This window comes from Corvus hawaiiensis, chromosome 3 (assembly GCF_020740725.1).
Source record: "Corvus hawaiiensis isolate bCorHaw1 chromosome 3, bCorHaw1.pri.cur, whole genome shotgun sequence".
Classification (NCBI taxonomy): Eukaryota; Metazoa; Chordata; class Aves; order Passeriformes; family Corvidae; genus Corvus; species Corvus hawaiiensis.
The window spans coordinates 6,446,833-6,462,639 of record NC_063215.1 but is presented as its reverse complement, the minus strand read 5'-3'; the positions used below and the strand labels follow the sequence as shown (position 1 = coordinate 6,462,639).

General features: G+C 37.9%; 1 protein-coding gene across 3 annotated transcripts in view; it reads right to left on the bottom strand.

Annotated features, from left to right (window-relative positions):
* LOC125323090 (CD2 associated protein) overlaps positions 1-15,807 on the bottom strand; it is an 82,072-nt gene that overhangs the window by 16,665 nt on the left and 49,600 nt on the right. For all 3 annotated transcript variants that reach the window (XM_048297681.1, XM_048297680.1, XM_048297682.1), the window contains 7 exons: positions 15,050-15,170; positions 12,506-12,690; positions 9,045-9,153; positions 5,465-5,556; positions 3,818-3,922; positions 1,434-1,470; positions 1,006-1,068 (listed from right to left, as the gene is read on the bottom strand). In XM_048297681.1, coding sequence (XP_048153638.1) covers positions 1,006-1,068; positions 1,434-1,470; positions 3,818-3,922; positions 5,465-5,556; positions 9,045-9,153; positions 12,506-12,690; positions 15,050-15,170 — 712 coding nt within the window. The remainder of the gene's footprint in view (positions 1-1,005; positions 1,069-1,433; positions 1,471-3,817; positions 3,923-5,464; positions 5,557-9,044; positions 9,154-12,505; positions 12,691-15,049; positions 15,171-15,807) is intronic.

The following is a 15,807-nucleotide window of genomic DNA, read 5'->3' as shown; positions in this document are numbered from 1 at the left end:
GAATTTAAAAAGAGCCAGGTGATCAACATTTCTGGAATCATAGAGTTGTTCTTAATTTACACCTAAAGATACTGCTCCAACAGATAAAAATTACTTGTTTGCTCACATACAGAACAAACAGAAGTGACTTTAACAAGCATTTTTCATATTCAACAGCTGAGAAGGTGCCTTGTTTAAAATGGGGTAATAAAAACTGCACAAGGAAGCCAAGAAACCTATCAGCAGTCTCACTTGTAGAAATGCTGGTCAGCCACAGCTCACCATTCACAGGATAGAGTGGTTCTGTAATTTGGTTAAGCTGCAGTAACATCAGGATTTCTTCTCAAAGCCCAACCAACACTTTTGTTTAAGCTTCTTTCTTTTAAACACAAACAATCATTTTCACTTGGCAAGTTTTTCTAAAAGGGTTCGAAGAAGCCTTTCGGAAATCTGTTTGCATGACAACAGTAGCTTTGCCTCTGGAAAAAGGTGTCCTTTTAATTTTAAGAATAAAGCAGTAAATGCTTCCAAATTCAGTGGAACTTGAACATGCAATATAGCAAGAATTAACAGGACAAGAAATCTCTATCTCTGAGCATTGTAACTGTAACATCTGTCTAATGAGTGTTGTACCTGTACCTGTTCTGCGCAGTTCTTTCAAAATATTTTTGATCAGGCTGATTTTTGCCAAACATTGAGAAGAAGCAGTTAACCTCTCCCTTTCTAATAACTTACCACTGCTGCTCAAAACTGCAGCAGCCACTGTCACAGAACTCCCTTTCATGAATTTAGTAGTAATTATGTTATTGTGCAGTGCAATAACCAATTTTCAGAATGTAATGCAGTAACAAGAAATAAACATTTCTATAGAGTGCAGCACTTCTTCTAACCACTCCAAAGACATTTCTGTAACATCACAGACATTACAACTTCAGTATATGGTATGAAGAGACTTTGTATGATGGCTCTTGAACAGAGAGCCAGTTGCCAGGGTAGGCAAGCCACCATGAAGAAAATTGTCCTCACCTTTTTCTTCAGGCCTCAAAGCAAGAAATTTCTTCTCTCCAGTTGGCAATTCAGGTCTTGCAGCTGAATGCAAAAGCAAATCATAGACATTTCTCAAAGAGCTTTAATTATCTTGGTCACTAACTAAAAATAAGACTCACACCAAGTTGTGTCTTCTCTTTTGCAAGGAGTGTAATACCAGTTATAAACACTCATTCGAGCCCAGAAAATGGTAAGCCATTGTTAAAATGCTTCCAAAGTAGGCTCCATCCTGATTTTGAAAAATATAAAGCAGCAGCAAAATATATAAAGTATGAAAAGTAACCTCAAAGTGTGACTATGGGTGCCATTACTAGGTAATAAAAAGCTACTTCTAAATTTTCTTTTGAAGTCATGCACTGCTTCTGAAATTTAGTATTTTCTCAGACCACCATACATGTACTACATACCTGGACTTTTAACAGGAGGTGGAGGTTTCTTTGGCTTCTGCAAAATGAAGGGGAAAAAAACCGAAGTCAAACAAGCAAGCAAATAGATATTCTCTGTATCCAAGACAGCCTCATTTGTGTTTTGTTTTGCATACTGTAGCATGGAGCTTGTTTACTTGCCGATTTCAAAGTATTTCACAAAGGAGGAAATCAATTCACAGACAGGAAACACAAAGACCTGGAACAATTCCTCTGATATCTCCCAGACAACCAGTTACAAAAATTTAGGAACAAAATTCAGGTCTGTTCAAATGAAATCACTGCTCCAGAAATGTTCATAAACAGAGGCAAAAATAACTAAAACCCATGAATTTAATCTTTTTTAGTCCAAAGAATTGCACTGATCACACTCATTTTAATTTCAATATATATATCTCAACCTTAGTTAGTACCATGCCAGTTTAGAAGAGTAACCAGATAATTTTTTGAACCAAAAATGTCCACTTTCACTAAAAACAGATTTCTAAATTAAGTATCAGAGGCATGGCTTCAATTAATTGACTTCTAAATTACAAGTGTAAGAAAAACTGAATAGATACTGACAGCATTTGTCTCAAAGACTCCAGTTACAAGAAAAACATTGATTTGAGCTTCCTTATCACTATAATTAAGTGGGAAAGATGGAAAAACTATGCCAGCCATTAAAATTTACAAAGTTTCAGAGTGCAACAGTTCATACATTAAAATGACTATTTTGAAACAGCCACTCATCACTTTCACTTCTCTTAAACTGATGCAATTGAGGTTGAATCCCTCTTCTGCTGAAAGAAGACTGGCACTTCTCAGGAGAGATCTCAACCACTCATCCTCAGAATGGGATTCCTGAAATTGCTTTAGAAGAGAGGCCTTTCTGGTTGTACTAAGGACAAGATTCACTGATAAAACGATACAAAAGCCTACAAAACCACTTGTTCTTCATACAGGCACTGCTGAAACCGTACAGGCTCAGTCTAACACACCCCCTCCAAAAGCACCTCACAGTGGGTATTTTTAAAACAGTTGCTATGGGTGGATTTCACTTTGTGCCCCTACAGCTAGTGAGTGAGTAAGCTCTTTTTAATGCAGCAAGATTTTATTCTAACATGTGAAATGTAATTAAACAAGGAGAACCCATATTCAATTTCTTTCTCTGGTTTCAGAGGACACAAAAGCGACTGAACTGAAGTAACAAGACTCTATCTTCTTTCTTTCCCGAAAAAGTAACTACATTATCCAGCTGTGCAGCATTGCTGCCTATACCAAAACCAGTTAAACAGAGTTCAGCATCAACTTGCCATTATACAGTTCTGGTCTGTGTTTTTATGAAGTCAGTATCAAATAGCTGATTATGATCACCAGCCATCCAATGCCTTGAACCTCAAAGCTGGTCAGTGCAAGGTGAATCCCTGTGCTGAGACACTGCACACAAAGCAGAATAAAGGATCAAAGCAAGGAAATGCTGTTTAGGATAAAAGAATGGCTTTTCCCCCCTCTCTCTAGGGAGCAACTCTGTATTGTGAAACAGCAACCCTACCTACCCTCTCTTCTTGTATGTTATGGCATTTATGCCACTCTTGCACAGCTGAGAATCCATCTGAAAAGAAAATTCTGACTGGGGTAGGTAGGTTTCTGTGTATGTCAGGCAACTCAGATAAATGGTAAATTAAGAACTCCCGATCTGGAGCTGAATCCATTCCACCTGGGGTTGACATACATTTGTGAACTAACAGAACCATCCCTCTTTGCTACACAAACGTGACAGAACCAAAACATCATACTAATCTCAACAAAAAAAAAATGAAAATGAGGACCAAAATTACAAGATCAATGTACCACATGAAAACGTAAATTTCTACAAGTTAGTGCATGAGATGGTGAAAAAATATTTCTAAATCCCCCACAAAAATACATCCTTCATATACTGCAGTCTACTGCAAGTTTTGACATGGAAAAATCCCAGCCAGACCCAGAGGGGTCATTCAGCATTTTGTAATTATAGTTACTTAAGGATTTGAGATGGAAAAAAACAACAGCTTATCTCCTTTCTAAACAGTAAGGGTTTAATTCAGTAATCAGTAACACATAACACCATGCTATCAGAACTACACCCTTTTCTAAATGACCTGATCACTCTCATTAATTAGAGCTCATCTCAAAAAACATGCCTCACTTTAGTATTTATGGATAAGTTTAAACACAAAGATTAACCTTTACATCTTTCTTCTTTGATACAGCTAAGTCAAGATAAAGTTAAAACTGCCACATTTTTAACATATCTAGCAGCATAATGTGCCATGAACTCTTCTATTCTTTGCATTTGCAGCAATAGATTTTTGTGATACTAAACAATACATGTAAGAACTTACAGGGAAGTCTTTATCAGACTCTTGTATTTGAACAGCAAAGTTATCTGGGAAGACTCCTTCTTTACCATTGAGCTCTCCTCTCCACCAGCCTGGCTCTCCAGTGTCCTAAAATAAACAACAGGTCATTTCAACCAACGTTTACTTCTTCCCCAGAACAGATACAGTTACACAACAACAACTTTTTCCCTTTTACACACAACATAAAGTAATTGTTTGTCTGAAACTGGCCAATGTAGCAAGGGGAAACAGCTACAGATCAGATCAGGTTCGGTCAGCTTTTGTTTGTTTTCTAAAATGCAGGACAAAACTATATTACGTCAAATAAGATAAGGATAGAAGGATAAGATCTGCAAAGGGAAGAAAAGTACATAAACACAACATTTGATCTTCTCAGCTTCCTTGACGAGCAAGTTACTCAGTAAATACTTCAAATGTTATTGGCATGACACCCAATTCTACTAAATAAAAGTGATTCTGATGTGATGAATCAGGTGCACTGGTCTGAAAAGGGTGAAGAAGCAAAAGAATATACCCCACTGAGGGAGAAAATAACCGTATTAAGACAAAAGAAAATAGAATAATGGACAATTAATTCAGTGGCACAGAAATCCATTACATGATGTTACTGGATCAAGGCCTTTGTCCATAACAGAAAGTATGATGTCATCAGAGTATTTTAGCAGCATAAATAACAGCTTTTCTCTGTGCCTCAGAGCCAAAAAAATCACAGAATCCTACAACGTTTGGGTTGGAAGGGACCGGAAAGAACACCCATTTCAAACCTCCTGCCATGGGCAGGGATGCCACTCACTCTGGACAACTCTTCTTTGCTCCACTTTGGACCAGTGTATGTTTGGGGTAAATTGGTTTAAAAAGACAGAGAGGCAAGAGATTGAGTGAAGATGGGGCAAGGGCTGCTGTGTTTACAAAAGGGCCTTCCATAACTACTCTTTTCCACTGTAATTATGATCAGTGATGCTCATAATATCAATTACTTAATTCCATAATATTAAAATCTTACTAAAGAAAAATGTGTTTTCTTCTGCAACTGAAAGTTGAAGATGAAACTTCCCACTTTTTTTAGGAAAGCCATTATTCCTTAATATAGCTCCATATAAACTTACAAAAGAATGCAGAGTAGTGCAGAGAAATTAAGTATGAGTAGGGTAATTTCCTGTTTAGAACCATCTCTGCAACAAGATGATCTGTCAAAAAGGTGTTTTCAGAATTCAATACAAATGAGAACATTCAATTAAATAATCAGGTTTCTCTAAACAGCCAGAAAGTATCATTAATTTCTGCATGGTTATTCTGAATCACTAGGGAAAACCAACAAGTTTTGAAGGTAAAAGGGCTCTTTGCAAAGCTTTTCCAATTTCCTCACTGAAAAGGCAGTTGGCACTGAGTGTACACTGATTCCACTGGCCTTTGAAGACTCCAAGATCATCTCCCGCTCTGTAATGATCTTTAAAGTCATCTGCATCTCTATCAAGTGCAGAAGCAAAGAACTGACTCTCACACAAGACAAATCAGTCTACAGGAATACCTACTCCAACAGACCCTCCTGGTTTCCAATTCACACGTGAGCTCCCTGTACAAAACTCACCAAAGCCATACAAATGGTCAGAGCAGACCAAACTTTCTTACCTTACTGATTAGTTGAATAATCTCTCCTTCTTTAAAGCTGAGTTCATCATTTGAGCCTTCATAGGAAAATATTGTCCTGCAATATTCCTTGGCTGGAACAGAGGAGCACAATTAATCTGGATACTATGGGTAGTAACATTCATAATAACAGCTCACTTATGCTGTCTGAGAGCTAAGAAATTCACACTATAACCACACTTTCCTTCTAGACCAGCCACCTGAGACTGCTTTATGAATGTTCAAATCACAAGAAAAATAAGATTATATATTTACAGAGCAAAGGAAATAAATCTTCGAGAAGTCAGAAGTATAAGCCCCAAAACATTTTTTTTCCACAACAGCAAATTAATTCAAGCCCTCTGATTTCAGAGGGAGAAAAGAGGAGTGAAAAGTGTAACAGTTAAAATTGTAACAGCCCATCTAACCCTCCCCATAGCATTTATATATTCAATTTCGAGCTACTTTAGACAAAAATGGTTTCAAGCTTATTGGAGCTTATATGTATTTTCTCAAAATTGATCTAAATTTCAAATTTGCAATCCTAATTAAATACAGGCAGTTCTTTTCCAGTAACATCCTCTATTAATATGTACAGTGACAAATTTCAAGCAGCAGACTTCAGAAATCATGCAGTGAAACCAAGAAACTGAAGCAAAGGCATTCCTTGGCTAAGCACCTGAAATCAGAGCTCATCTGATCAACTCAGTCACAGCCTCTTCTGCAAAAGCAGAAAGAATAATTCTTTTCTTTCCATTTGGTACAGTTCAAAACTAATCCACTTAAAATTGTGGTAACAATTCAGGTGAAAAAGCAAGAGGATTTGTTTTCCTTTCCCACACTGCACAAAAACAAGAAATGCCAATACACAAAACCACAGAATTTTTAACCCCAGTACATTTAAAATAATTTAGCAGATAAAAAGGTTGGATTTCTGTATCTGACACACTAAGAAAGAGGAAGAAAACAAAAAGGACTCTTTAGGTGCTGCCATAACCTATCAGGTGTTTGGCACTGACACCACAATAAGCAGCTGCATCACCCCCCAGTTAGAGCAGCACAACATCAAGTCTCAGAATCACAGAATCATCTGCAATTCTTAATGACAGCCTTTGCTGGGTGGTAAGAGAATAAATGAGTGAGCTCCAGTCAAACCTTTTTGCTGTCTTCTATTTTGTTAAAACAAGATACCCATCTTTAGTTTAAAAATGCACAAATTGTATTCTCAAATAAAAATCAGTGACAGCCACTATGTTAAAATGCCAAAGTATGCCAAGCTTAAGAGATAGACATATAGAGATGTATGTACATACAAATATATCACGTGAGTAATCTTAGGTACAAGAATTTGTATTATTTTGATGTCTTATCTAGTAATCAAAAATATGTTCAGCCATAGCCTGACTATATTGTGGTTCATGAAAAATTACAAAACCATAAGAACCACATCAAAGAGATGAATGTTTAAGTTGAGGTGTAAAGCCCAAAATTCACATTGACTCTAAAAAAAATTCTACAGGTACAGTAGAATAGCTATCAAATTTGAGGATTTTATCAGTAGTAATGACTGAGTGTAATACATTTCACTACATCCTGATTCTGTAAAAACAGATGCATTTCGTTATGCCTGTGGAGTTGGGCAGTATAATCCTTTATATCGCCTCTCCTCCTCCAAGCACTTCCCCCCTCCTCACATAGACCAAGTCCCACACAGACAAAAAGCAGTGCCAGAAAGGGGACATTTCACTCTGCTCCAGCTGCCAGGAATGCTGGACGAGGCAAGAAACTCTGCACCCTGCCCAGGACCCCATTTGCCAGGCTGTGAACCCCAGCATCAGCACCACCAGGAAACCTGGCCATAGATAAGACGAGTTTGTACAATTTGCCCCTTTAGCTTCTTATTTTGTGAGCCTGGTATCCTGCCAGTAGTCAAGTTTAGGAAAGGCCCCAGTTTAACTTTATAGCATCTAGATTTCAGTAAATATTTTTAACAGAACTTAGTTTAAAATAAGTATTTTCCAAAGTCTCAAGACTAACAATAGAGTAGAAGGAATCATAGATATTGTATCCTAACATAACTGGGGGAAAGAGGGGTCAAATTGTGATTACTTTACTTTTTAAAGAAAATATTTTTACATGCACCAGAAGCCAAAACAAGCTTCCAAAACCAGAAGAGCCTCACTGCAAAATAAGCCACCCTAGTCTAAACATCTCAGAGATCTGTGTAACCGATGAACACAGTTTATTTTAAAGCTGGTCTCTCAAAACTGAGGAGGAGATATATAAATTATTATTATATAAAATATACTATGGTCTGTATTTAAACAAAAACACTAAGGAATAAAAACAAGCTTTCTTCCTAAGGTTATAAGATGTTCTTATCTGGTGTCTATAGGAATTACCTACTGATGTTCTCCTACAGCTTCTATTACTCTCATATTTAAGCTCCTCTCTCATGTATTTGTTTCTCTGGGATACAGACTCAGCACTGAGTCCTGTAGTCTCTGGCTACAGGATTAGTCCAACTTCCACACTTTTAGAATGAGATGCACCTGAAACCATGAAAAGAGCTAAATACTGAATGTTCTGGATGTCCAGCATTGAATGTTCCTATTTTTTTTAGGCAGAGTTGGGTAATTTTTATGCAAAGTTTTAGACAAATCAAATTCCATAATGCGCAGGGCTGCATATTCTGGTGGTTCTTAGAGCAATAGCACTGGAACGGTTAAGAAGCAAGATGTTGCAGTTTTCTTATTTCTGCAAATTATGCATTCCACAGAAAACAACACAGCAAAATAAGGTATTTCCACATAAAACAAAAATAACACTTAAAATTACAATACAGAAGTTGAGAAACGTCTGCTCTGGAACAGGGGAAATGAGCTGTCTACACATCACATAATCAAAGTTAATTTTTTACATGGGGTTGGCACTCCCACAAGATGTTTTGGGTTGGCTTAAAAATATCTCTCTAGATAAAACAGTGCAATTTGGCAGCTAAATGAAGTCATAAATTCTTAAGAGATACTAAAAAAGAAAAATTAAAAAATGGTATAAATAAAACCACAGGGAAACTGGATTATTGAGGGAACAGACCTCAACACAACATAAACACCAACTTTCTGATGCACACTGCCACCTCCACAGAAAATCCTGAGCCTACAAAGGAACTTGTGCTGAGAGACTGTTCCATGGAAATAGGTCTCCAGCATCCCACCAGAATAAAACCAGGCAGAAAGCAAATCCCTCTCAACACGTCAATAGAAAATTAATGCAAAGGACTGTTGCAACGAAAGTTCGTACCCCAGCCTTATTTTGTTCTGGGAGACAACCCTACAAATGTTTTTGATTCTTTTTTAGCTGTGCTAAACCATGACATACAGAAATGTAAGCAAAAATTTCTTTAGACTTTTTTGCACTTGCATAAACTCCTCAAAGGTACTTCAAAGATGTAACATAGTATATTACACAAAACTCCAGTACACCGCAGACATTTTATATTTTAACATTAAAAAAAATGATAATCAAATTGTTCTTAAGAAAGGATTACCATGTAACAGATGTAAATGTCCATCAGCCTTACCTTTTGGTTTACCTTCAGCTTCTGATTTTATTACCTCAGGTGTATTTTCAGTTTTTGTTGTACTGGGAAAATGAATTAACTTTGTTCCAGAGGGATGGTTAGGTAATGGCTGTATGAAGGGAAAAGAACTCTGTTAACAAAAATTCTTGAGAGTTTTGTTTTTGATTAGGCTACAGGACACACTCAATTTTTCATTAGCTCAGATGATGCAAATTACCATCTCCAAGAGATTCAATGAGCTTTTCCCATTAAGCACTTAGCTTACTGTATTTACTTCATTACAGACACTGCAATTAGAATTTGTCTACTGATTAAAGACAGAGCACAGCTTTCAAACTGGAAGCTAATCTCAGGATATGGCCAAACATACTTTAGCAATTGTATTTCAGCAGTTCCAGGTGTTACTCTCCCATTAGCCTGAATATTGCCTCTTCTAGAACACAAGACAAGCAGTTATTTAACAGCTCTGCTCAGAGTAACTTGCTGACCACGCTTACTTTGCACTGGAATAAGGCGGGAATATTCAGCAGCCATACACCACCTCAGACAAGCAGTTTTTAACTATTCAGACAAACGAAAGAGAACATTAAAACCTATACCAGCTCCCTTAAATTCTCAGCAGTTTGTACAGAACAGCTTAAGTAACACCAGAGATTTCTCCTGAATGAAAAAACACAGAGGCATTGCCACAAGTTTCAGAGTTAACATCTAACCAAAATAAATGATACAACATTTTATTTTTCCCTTCAGAAACTTGCTGAGCTGCCAGGCAGATTCCAACAGCTTCAGTTGTATCCACTTCTTCACACCCAAAGAGCTACAAACACAGAATATGATCTTACAGTCAGTACTTACCTGAGCAGCCCTAACAGCATTACTGATGTGAAAAATCCCACTGCCTTTAGCTACTCTGCTCATTTTCATCTACAGTTCAACCATGCAAATCTTCTACTGTCAGAGAAACTGGATTTACTCTCCTTAGAACCAGACAATGCCTGTAGGCTGGTGCCTGGTACCTCTGACATACCATAGAGGAAGCCACGGTCACTTGGGATGTTCCTGCAGTACCTATGCAATTTAACTCTCTCCAGAATGGTATATGAAGGAAGCACTAAAATAACCCACCTCTGAGATTAAACACCTCCAACATGGAAATAGTTCTCTGCATTTCCCCCTTCCAACATAAGATGCAATTAGGAGTAAGAGAGGAAGTTTAGGCAGACAGGGTATAAATAGCCTGAGCCAAGGTGGGACGCTGGGAGAGCTGTAACAATCCCCTGCAGCAGCAGATACACTCTGGAACACTTCAGATACATCAGTGCTCAGCCTTCCTGTGCTGAACAGTCTCTGAATTCTCCAAGGGCAAAGAGCCCTCTCTCCTCTACACAGCTGATTTTTTTTTTTCCTTACTGTCTTAAGAGACTGACAGTGCTCTCCCAGCATTTCTTCAGATAACCCCAAAGCAAGCACAGATCCAAAGAAGCCATCCATTTTCACAAGACTTTCACGAGAATTATTTCCCTTGGGCTCTCCAACGTGTACATGGAATATTAAGTGCTAAACTAAATTGTTTATTTCTTTGACATTAAGCTATGCAAAACTGTTTTCTCACTTCATTTCCTCTCTTGCCGAGAAATGGTCCACAAGACCTTTCCATACAGGCCAACCAAAACCAGCATATTTTATTGCTTATACACAGTCAAATAGAACAATTTAAAAGGTCTGAGCCGACTTCATATTAATTGAACAGAGCTTGGACAGGCTCTTTATACTCTCAAGTAACAAGGTACAAAGTAGGGAAACACCCTTTTGAATTGTCAATCTCATGACAAGAAAGCAAACTCAAAGCTAGGTCCTGAAAAGCTACTCTAACAGCATTGACATGTAGTGATCCCACAGACTGCCACATCAGGGGACAAAGCCAGGAGAGAAATGAGGAGAATCCATGTGCCATCACATGGAAAGGTTTGAGTTGGAAGGGACCTTCAATGACCATCCAAGTCCCAACTCCCTGCCATAAGCATGGACACCTCCCACTGAACCAGGCTGCTCAAAGCCTCATCCAGTCTGGCCTTGAACAATTCCAATGGTGAGGCAACCATAACTTGTCTGGGCAACCTGTTCCAGCACCCCATCTCCCTCACCACAAAGAATATCTTCCTTATCTCCCATCTTTTCTCCCTAAGTCTCCCCTCTTTCAGTTTAAGCCATTGCCCCTTGTCCTGTCACTACAAACCTCAGTAAGGAGTCTCTCTCCATCTATGCACCTATATCCATCTTTACATTGAAAGGATGCAGTAAGGTCTGCCATGGACCTTCTTTTCTAAACACCACCTTCTTTAGGAGGCAACATTTCCTGAGCTTTAAAAGGAAGGCAACACACTTGAAACTTTTCTTTTCCAAATCATCTGATGCTCTGACCAGATCAGAAATAAACATTACACACACCATGCCATTGCTCTGAGCATTGCTTTTGATGGAAAACACATTCAAGGAAGCCTCAGCCCCTTCCTCCTCCCAGGGACTCACCTCACCTTTTGCCCTACACCACTAGAATTATTACAATGGCAGAAGAAAACAAACCACTCAGCAAAAGAGCATTAATGACCATAACCCATGAAAAAAAATTGAAAAGGACAAAGACTTTAAAGCTTTCTTGAACTGATCACCTGAGTCAAAACTGAAACTCTGGACTATCTCAGCTGCCTTTAACTTATCTAAAGCTGAAAATCCATATATAAGCTCTTGAAATAGTAAGTTCAAAATAAAGGACTGAGCATCACTGCTGTGCTTCCAAGGGGTAGGTTTGCTCTCAAGTTCAGATCAAAATAAAATTCAAACAACAAAGAATAAAAGCGCTCTTTTTCCCCACTCACTCATAAAATTTGGGGGAAAGAAAATCAATAGTGATGCAAAATCCTAGAACTGCATTTTTCAGGCTTACACAAACAGTAATTTATGAAACCAGAAACTTGGCAGCACTCACTGAAGGTAATGGCAGTTGACACCCAAAAACAATCTCAACATCTGCCAAAACTTGGGGAAAAAACCCTAAATAAGCCAAAACACAAAGAAATGCCAAAATAGTCCTTGTTTTAAAAGGTAAGTTTAACTTGCATAGGCAGACTTAAACAATCTTCTCCCAGACTATATATAAAGTCTGTTACAAGAGACCTCACACAGCAGATGTGTTCAAGATGTCATTTTGTCTTTCACCACATGGCTCTGAAATGACAATTTTTGTATCAGCTTGGTTTTCAGTCCCTAATGTTTTAAATACCAAGAACATTTGAATAGACTTTTTGGAATCAATGTTAAATACAATTTATTGTGAAACAAATTTGAGGGGATTTGTTTTGTTTTATAGGCAAGAGCCCTATGAGAGGATAATGGTCAGATTCCACATCTCCTAAATTATTTTTATAGGAAACCTCAAAAGAACAATATGTACCACTACAAACCTTATCTTGCTTTTTATCTTCTGATTCATTACTGGATAATCTTGTTTTAAGTTTCACTGAGCCTTCCTTAAAGATATCTCCAAACCCAACACCTCGGATTTTCTTTGGCTGTGCTGGTCCCAATGCAGGTTCACTCCCATTTCCTGGAGAGGTCACAGGTGAGGTAGGACTATTGAAAACAGGCTCTGAAAATAAAATAAGAAAGGGAAAGCTATTTTAAAAGCTGAAATTATTTATTTGCTTTTCTGGGAAAAAAAGTGGAAGCAGCACAGCTTTGTGCACTGCTCTGCTAAAGGGGTTTTCTAGGAACATCACTGTAGCTGCAATACCTCAGATTTGTTCTCATTTTATATTTAATATAAGACCAACTTATATTACACCATTTTGCCCTGATTACTCTGGACACTAAGTCAACAGATCACTAACATTCTTGCTATTTCAATTAGCACTCAGGCTCCACAGCCTGTTAATGTCAATGTTTTCCATTCGTTTTATGAAACACTGCTTACGCACTCTCTGAAAATGGCATTTTAGTCCAACATCTAAAAGCTTCTCATTTGAACAGCTACAGCCACAGAAAGAAAATCAATGAAGGCCCATAATGAATCCAAACATATTTCAATTGCCACAGGAAAACACTGTGTGTTGCAGTGGCAGAGTGATGCCTCTTAAGGCACCGAAGTGACATTTTCCCATTGCTCAAAACTCTCCAAGCATTCCAACTAGATATAGTTGCTGGAGATTAATCACTGCTGGATAATTCAACTATTTACAATTCTTTTAATCTTTCCGTTTTATGGGACAGCATTTATCCACCCCCCAGAAATGTATTTCAGAAAATAACTTAATTTTGGTGTTAAGAGCTTTGAAACTCTTCTTTTTTAGTTTTTAAATTTGGTTAAATCTGTTAAAGCCCACAAATTAGTATACATAGGCAAGCAATTTTTGCATGCAGAAATCCAGGAGACAGTAATGTGAAAACAGACAGCTTTTATGAACCAAAGTCAAAATGGCCTCCACATCTTTTAGCCTTTGAGTCCAGTTCTTTTCAGCCTATACAGGCTTGTGAACTTCAAAGATTAAAGCCTCTTCCTTCTATCATAAATTTAAGATATTTTGATGATACTGTGAAGCTGCATTGCTCTAGACTTCAGTTTCTCGCCTTTTGTCTACCCAGCTGCTCTTTATTTAGTTATATCCCCCTCAGATATCTCATGGGACATATAAACATCCCACTGGTGGCCAAAGTCCAGGTCGCACGCTTGAAAGACCACAGCTGAGTGAAAGGGGAAGTTACTGTTTCCCAGGAGTGAGGAGGGAACCAAAAGATACTCCAGATTGTGACTGTGAAGGTACTGAGCATTAAATATAACCCGTGGGGGATGAGGGGCTGAAAACACCAACTTGCTAGATACTGACAGAAAATACAATTACTTCAAATTACTGCTCAGTCTCACTGATTTCAGTATTCAGGAATTAAGACCAACACATACCCATCTGTAAATCCACTGCACCAGGCCCCATTAAACTCAGGGAACCTGACCTCCAAGGAGACAGCCACTGAGCTATTTGGACTGCTCATGTCAAACAACTCCTGTTTTATGCTATTGCAATTATTTCCACAATTTACATAAAAAATTCCAAGTCAGGCTCTTCTTCCCTATGCCTGAGCAAGCCCTTGTTTGAAGCAATCATTACTGGACATCAGGTAAATGAGGGTGCACATCACCACAAGGTTTAAAAAAAATAAAATAAAATCTGTTTTTCTTGAATGTTACACAGCTGTCTTTAAGAATCAATTAATTCCTGCAATGATGTTCCCAAAAAACACTCCTGTTCCAGCAATACGATGTCACAAGCCCCCTTCAAACTGATCTCCATAGACTCAAATGTTTCTAAAGTGCACTTTCAAGGGAACAGAGTAATTGCCTGTAAAGCACAGACCTGCCTGGCACCACTCAGCCACAGACCGTCTGCTTCTGCCCCAGCTATACAGCCATAGCCAGGAAAGAACAGCCAAATGGAAATTCTGCCTTAAAAACATTTTATTGTTAGACTAAAACATAATCTAAGGCCTAAGAAACAGGGTCTGCTTCCCTGGATTCATTTTAAGTTGAGGCTCTCCACACTGTTTTAATTAAATTCAAGTTTTAATTCTCAAATGACTTGGTTCAACACTTAAATTTTCTGTTTTAGAGAACTCATGTCTGTGGGAATAAGACTGAAAAAAGCTACTAAACAAAAGAATAATTTTATATCCAATTCTAAAAAATATCAACTTTGAATATGATAAAATTTCTAGTGATAAAACATAGAACACATATTTGCAAGATTAAGACCTTGACTGCAATTTTATTACGACCGAAGTGGGAGCAGGACAGGTATCTTCATACTCAGCATCAACACTATCTAGAAAGAAATTAAACACCATTCTTAGGAAGATTGAATTCTTTACAGCTTTGTTGTATTATAACCATAATGCTCCAAATTATACCAGAAACCAAAAATTACTTTGCTAAGGGTTTGCAACAAACAGAAGCCTACCTGTCTCATCCAGAGCATCCTGTGTTTCGCCATCATCTGTTGATTCCAATTCTTTCACAAAGTTTGAAGGAAACAACCCTGCCTTGCCATTCAGTATTCCATTCCACCATCCTTCTTCTACCTGGAGAGAAATATTTTGCACATTACCAATAAGGCAAAAGGAAATTCCTAGCAATTCCATCCGTACTTCACCTACAAAACTCTACAAACAACTTTGGGCAAAGTTCAGATGACGATGATTTCTTTATAAAGAAACCTACCAAAGATGTAGAAGGATTAGCCAAAAAGAAGAGCAAGAAAACAATGTTGCTTGTATCACTACAGCAATGATCCTTAAACATGAGATTAGCTCCATGCCAGTTAATACAGAAAAGCACCAAAATGTTCATCAACTTCTTCAAGACAGAGTTAAGAGGCATTGCACATCTAACAGAAGAAGAAAGTATTAAACTGTTCATGAAATACAGATGAAACTTTTAGTCTGGGTGTCCATGGAAATTTTTGTGTTCTTGCTGTCCATCTGTCTTTTCCTGTCTTGTCCAGTTTCCACCAGTCATGTTCACACTTGCTTCATACCCACTGGGTAGCTTCACACGATTTTGATCAAAAGACAAGTTTAAAGATAACATTTCTACAGATAATGTTGGGTAGAACAGAGAAAAGTCCTTAAGGACATCAGAGTAATAGAAAACTAAGCTGTCCATTCCTTCTAGCAGGAGGCTGAACAGCACAGCCTGGCCCTACATGTGCCACAGGAC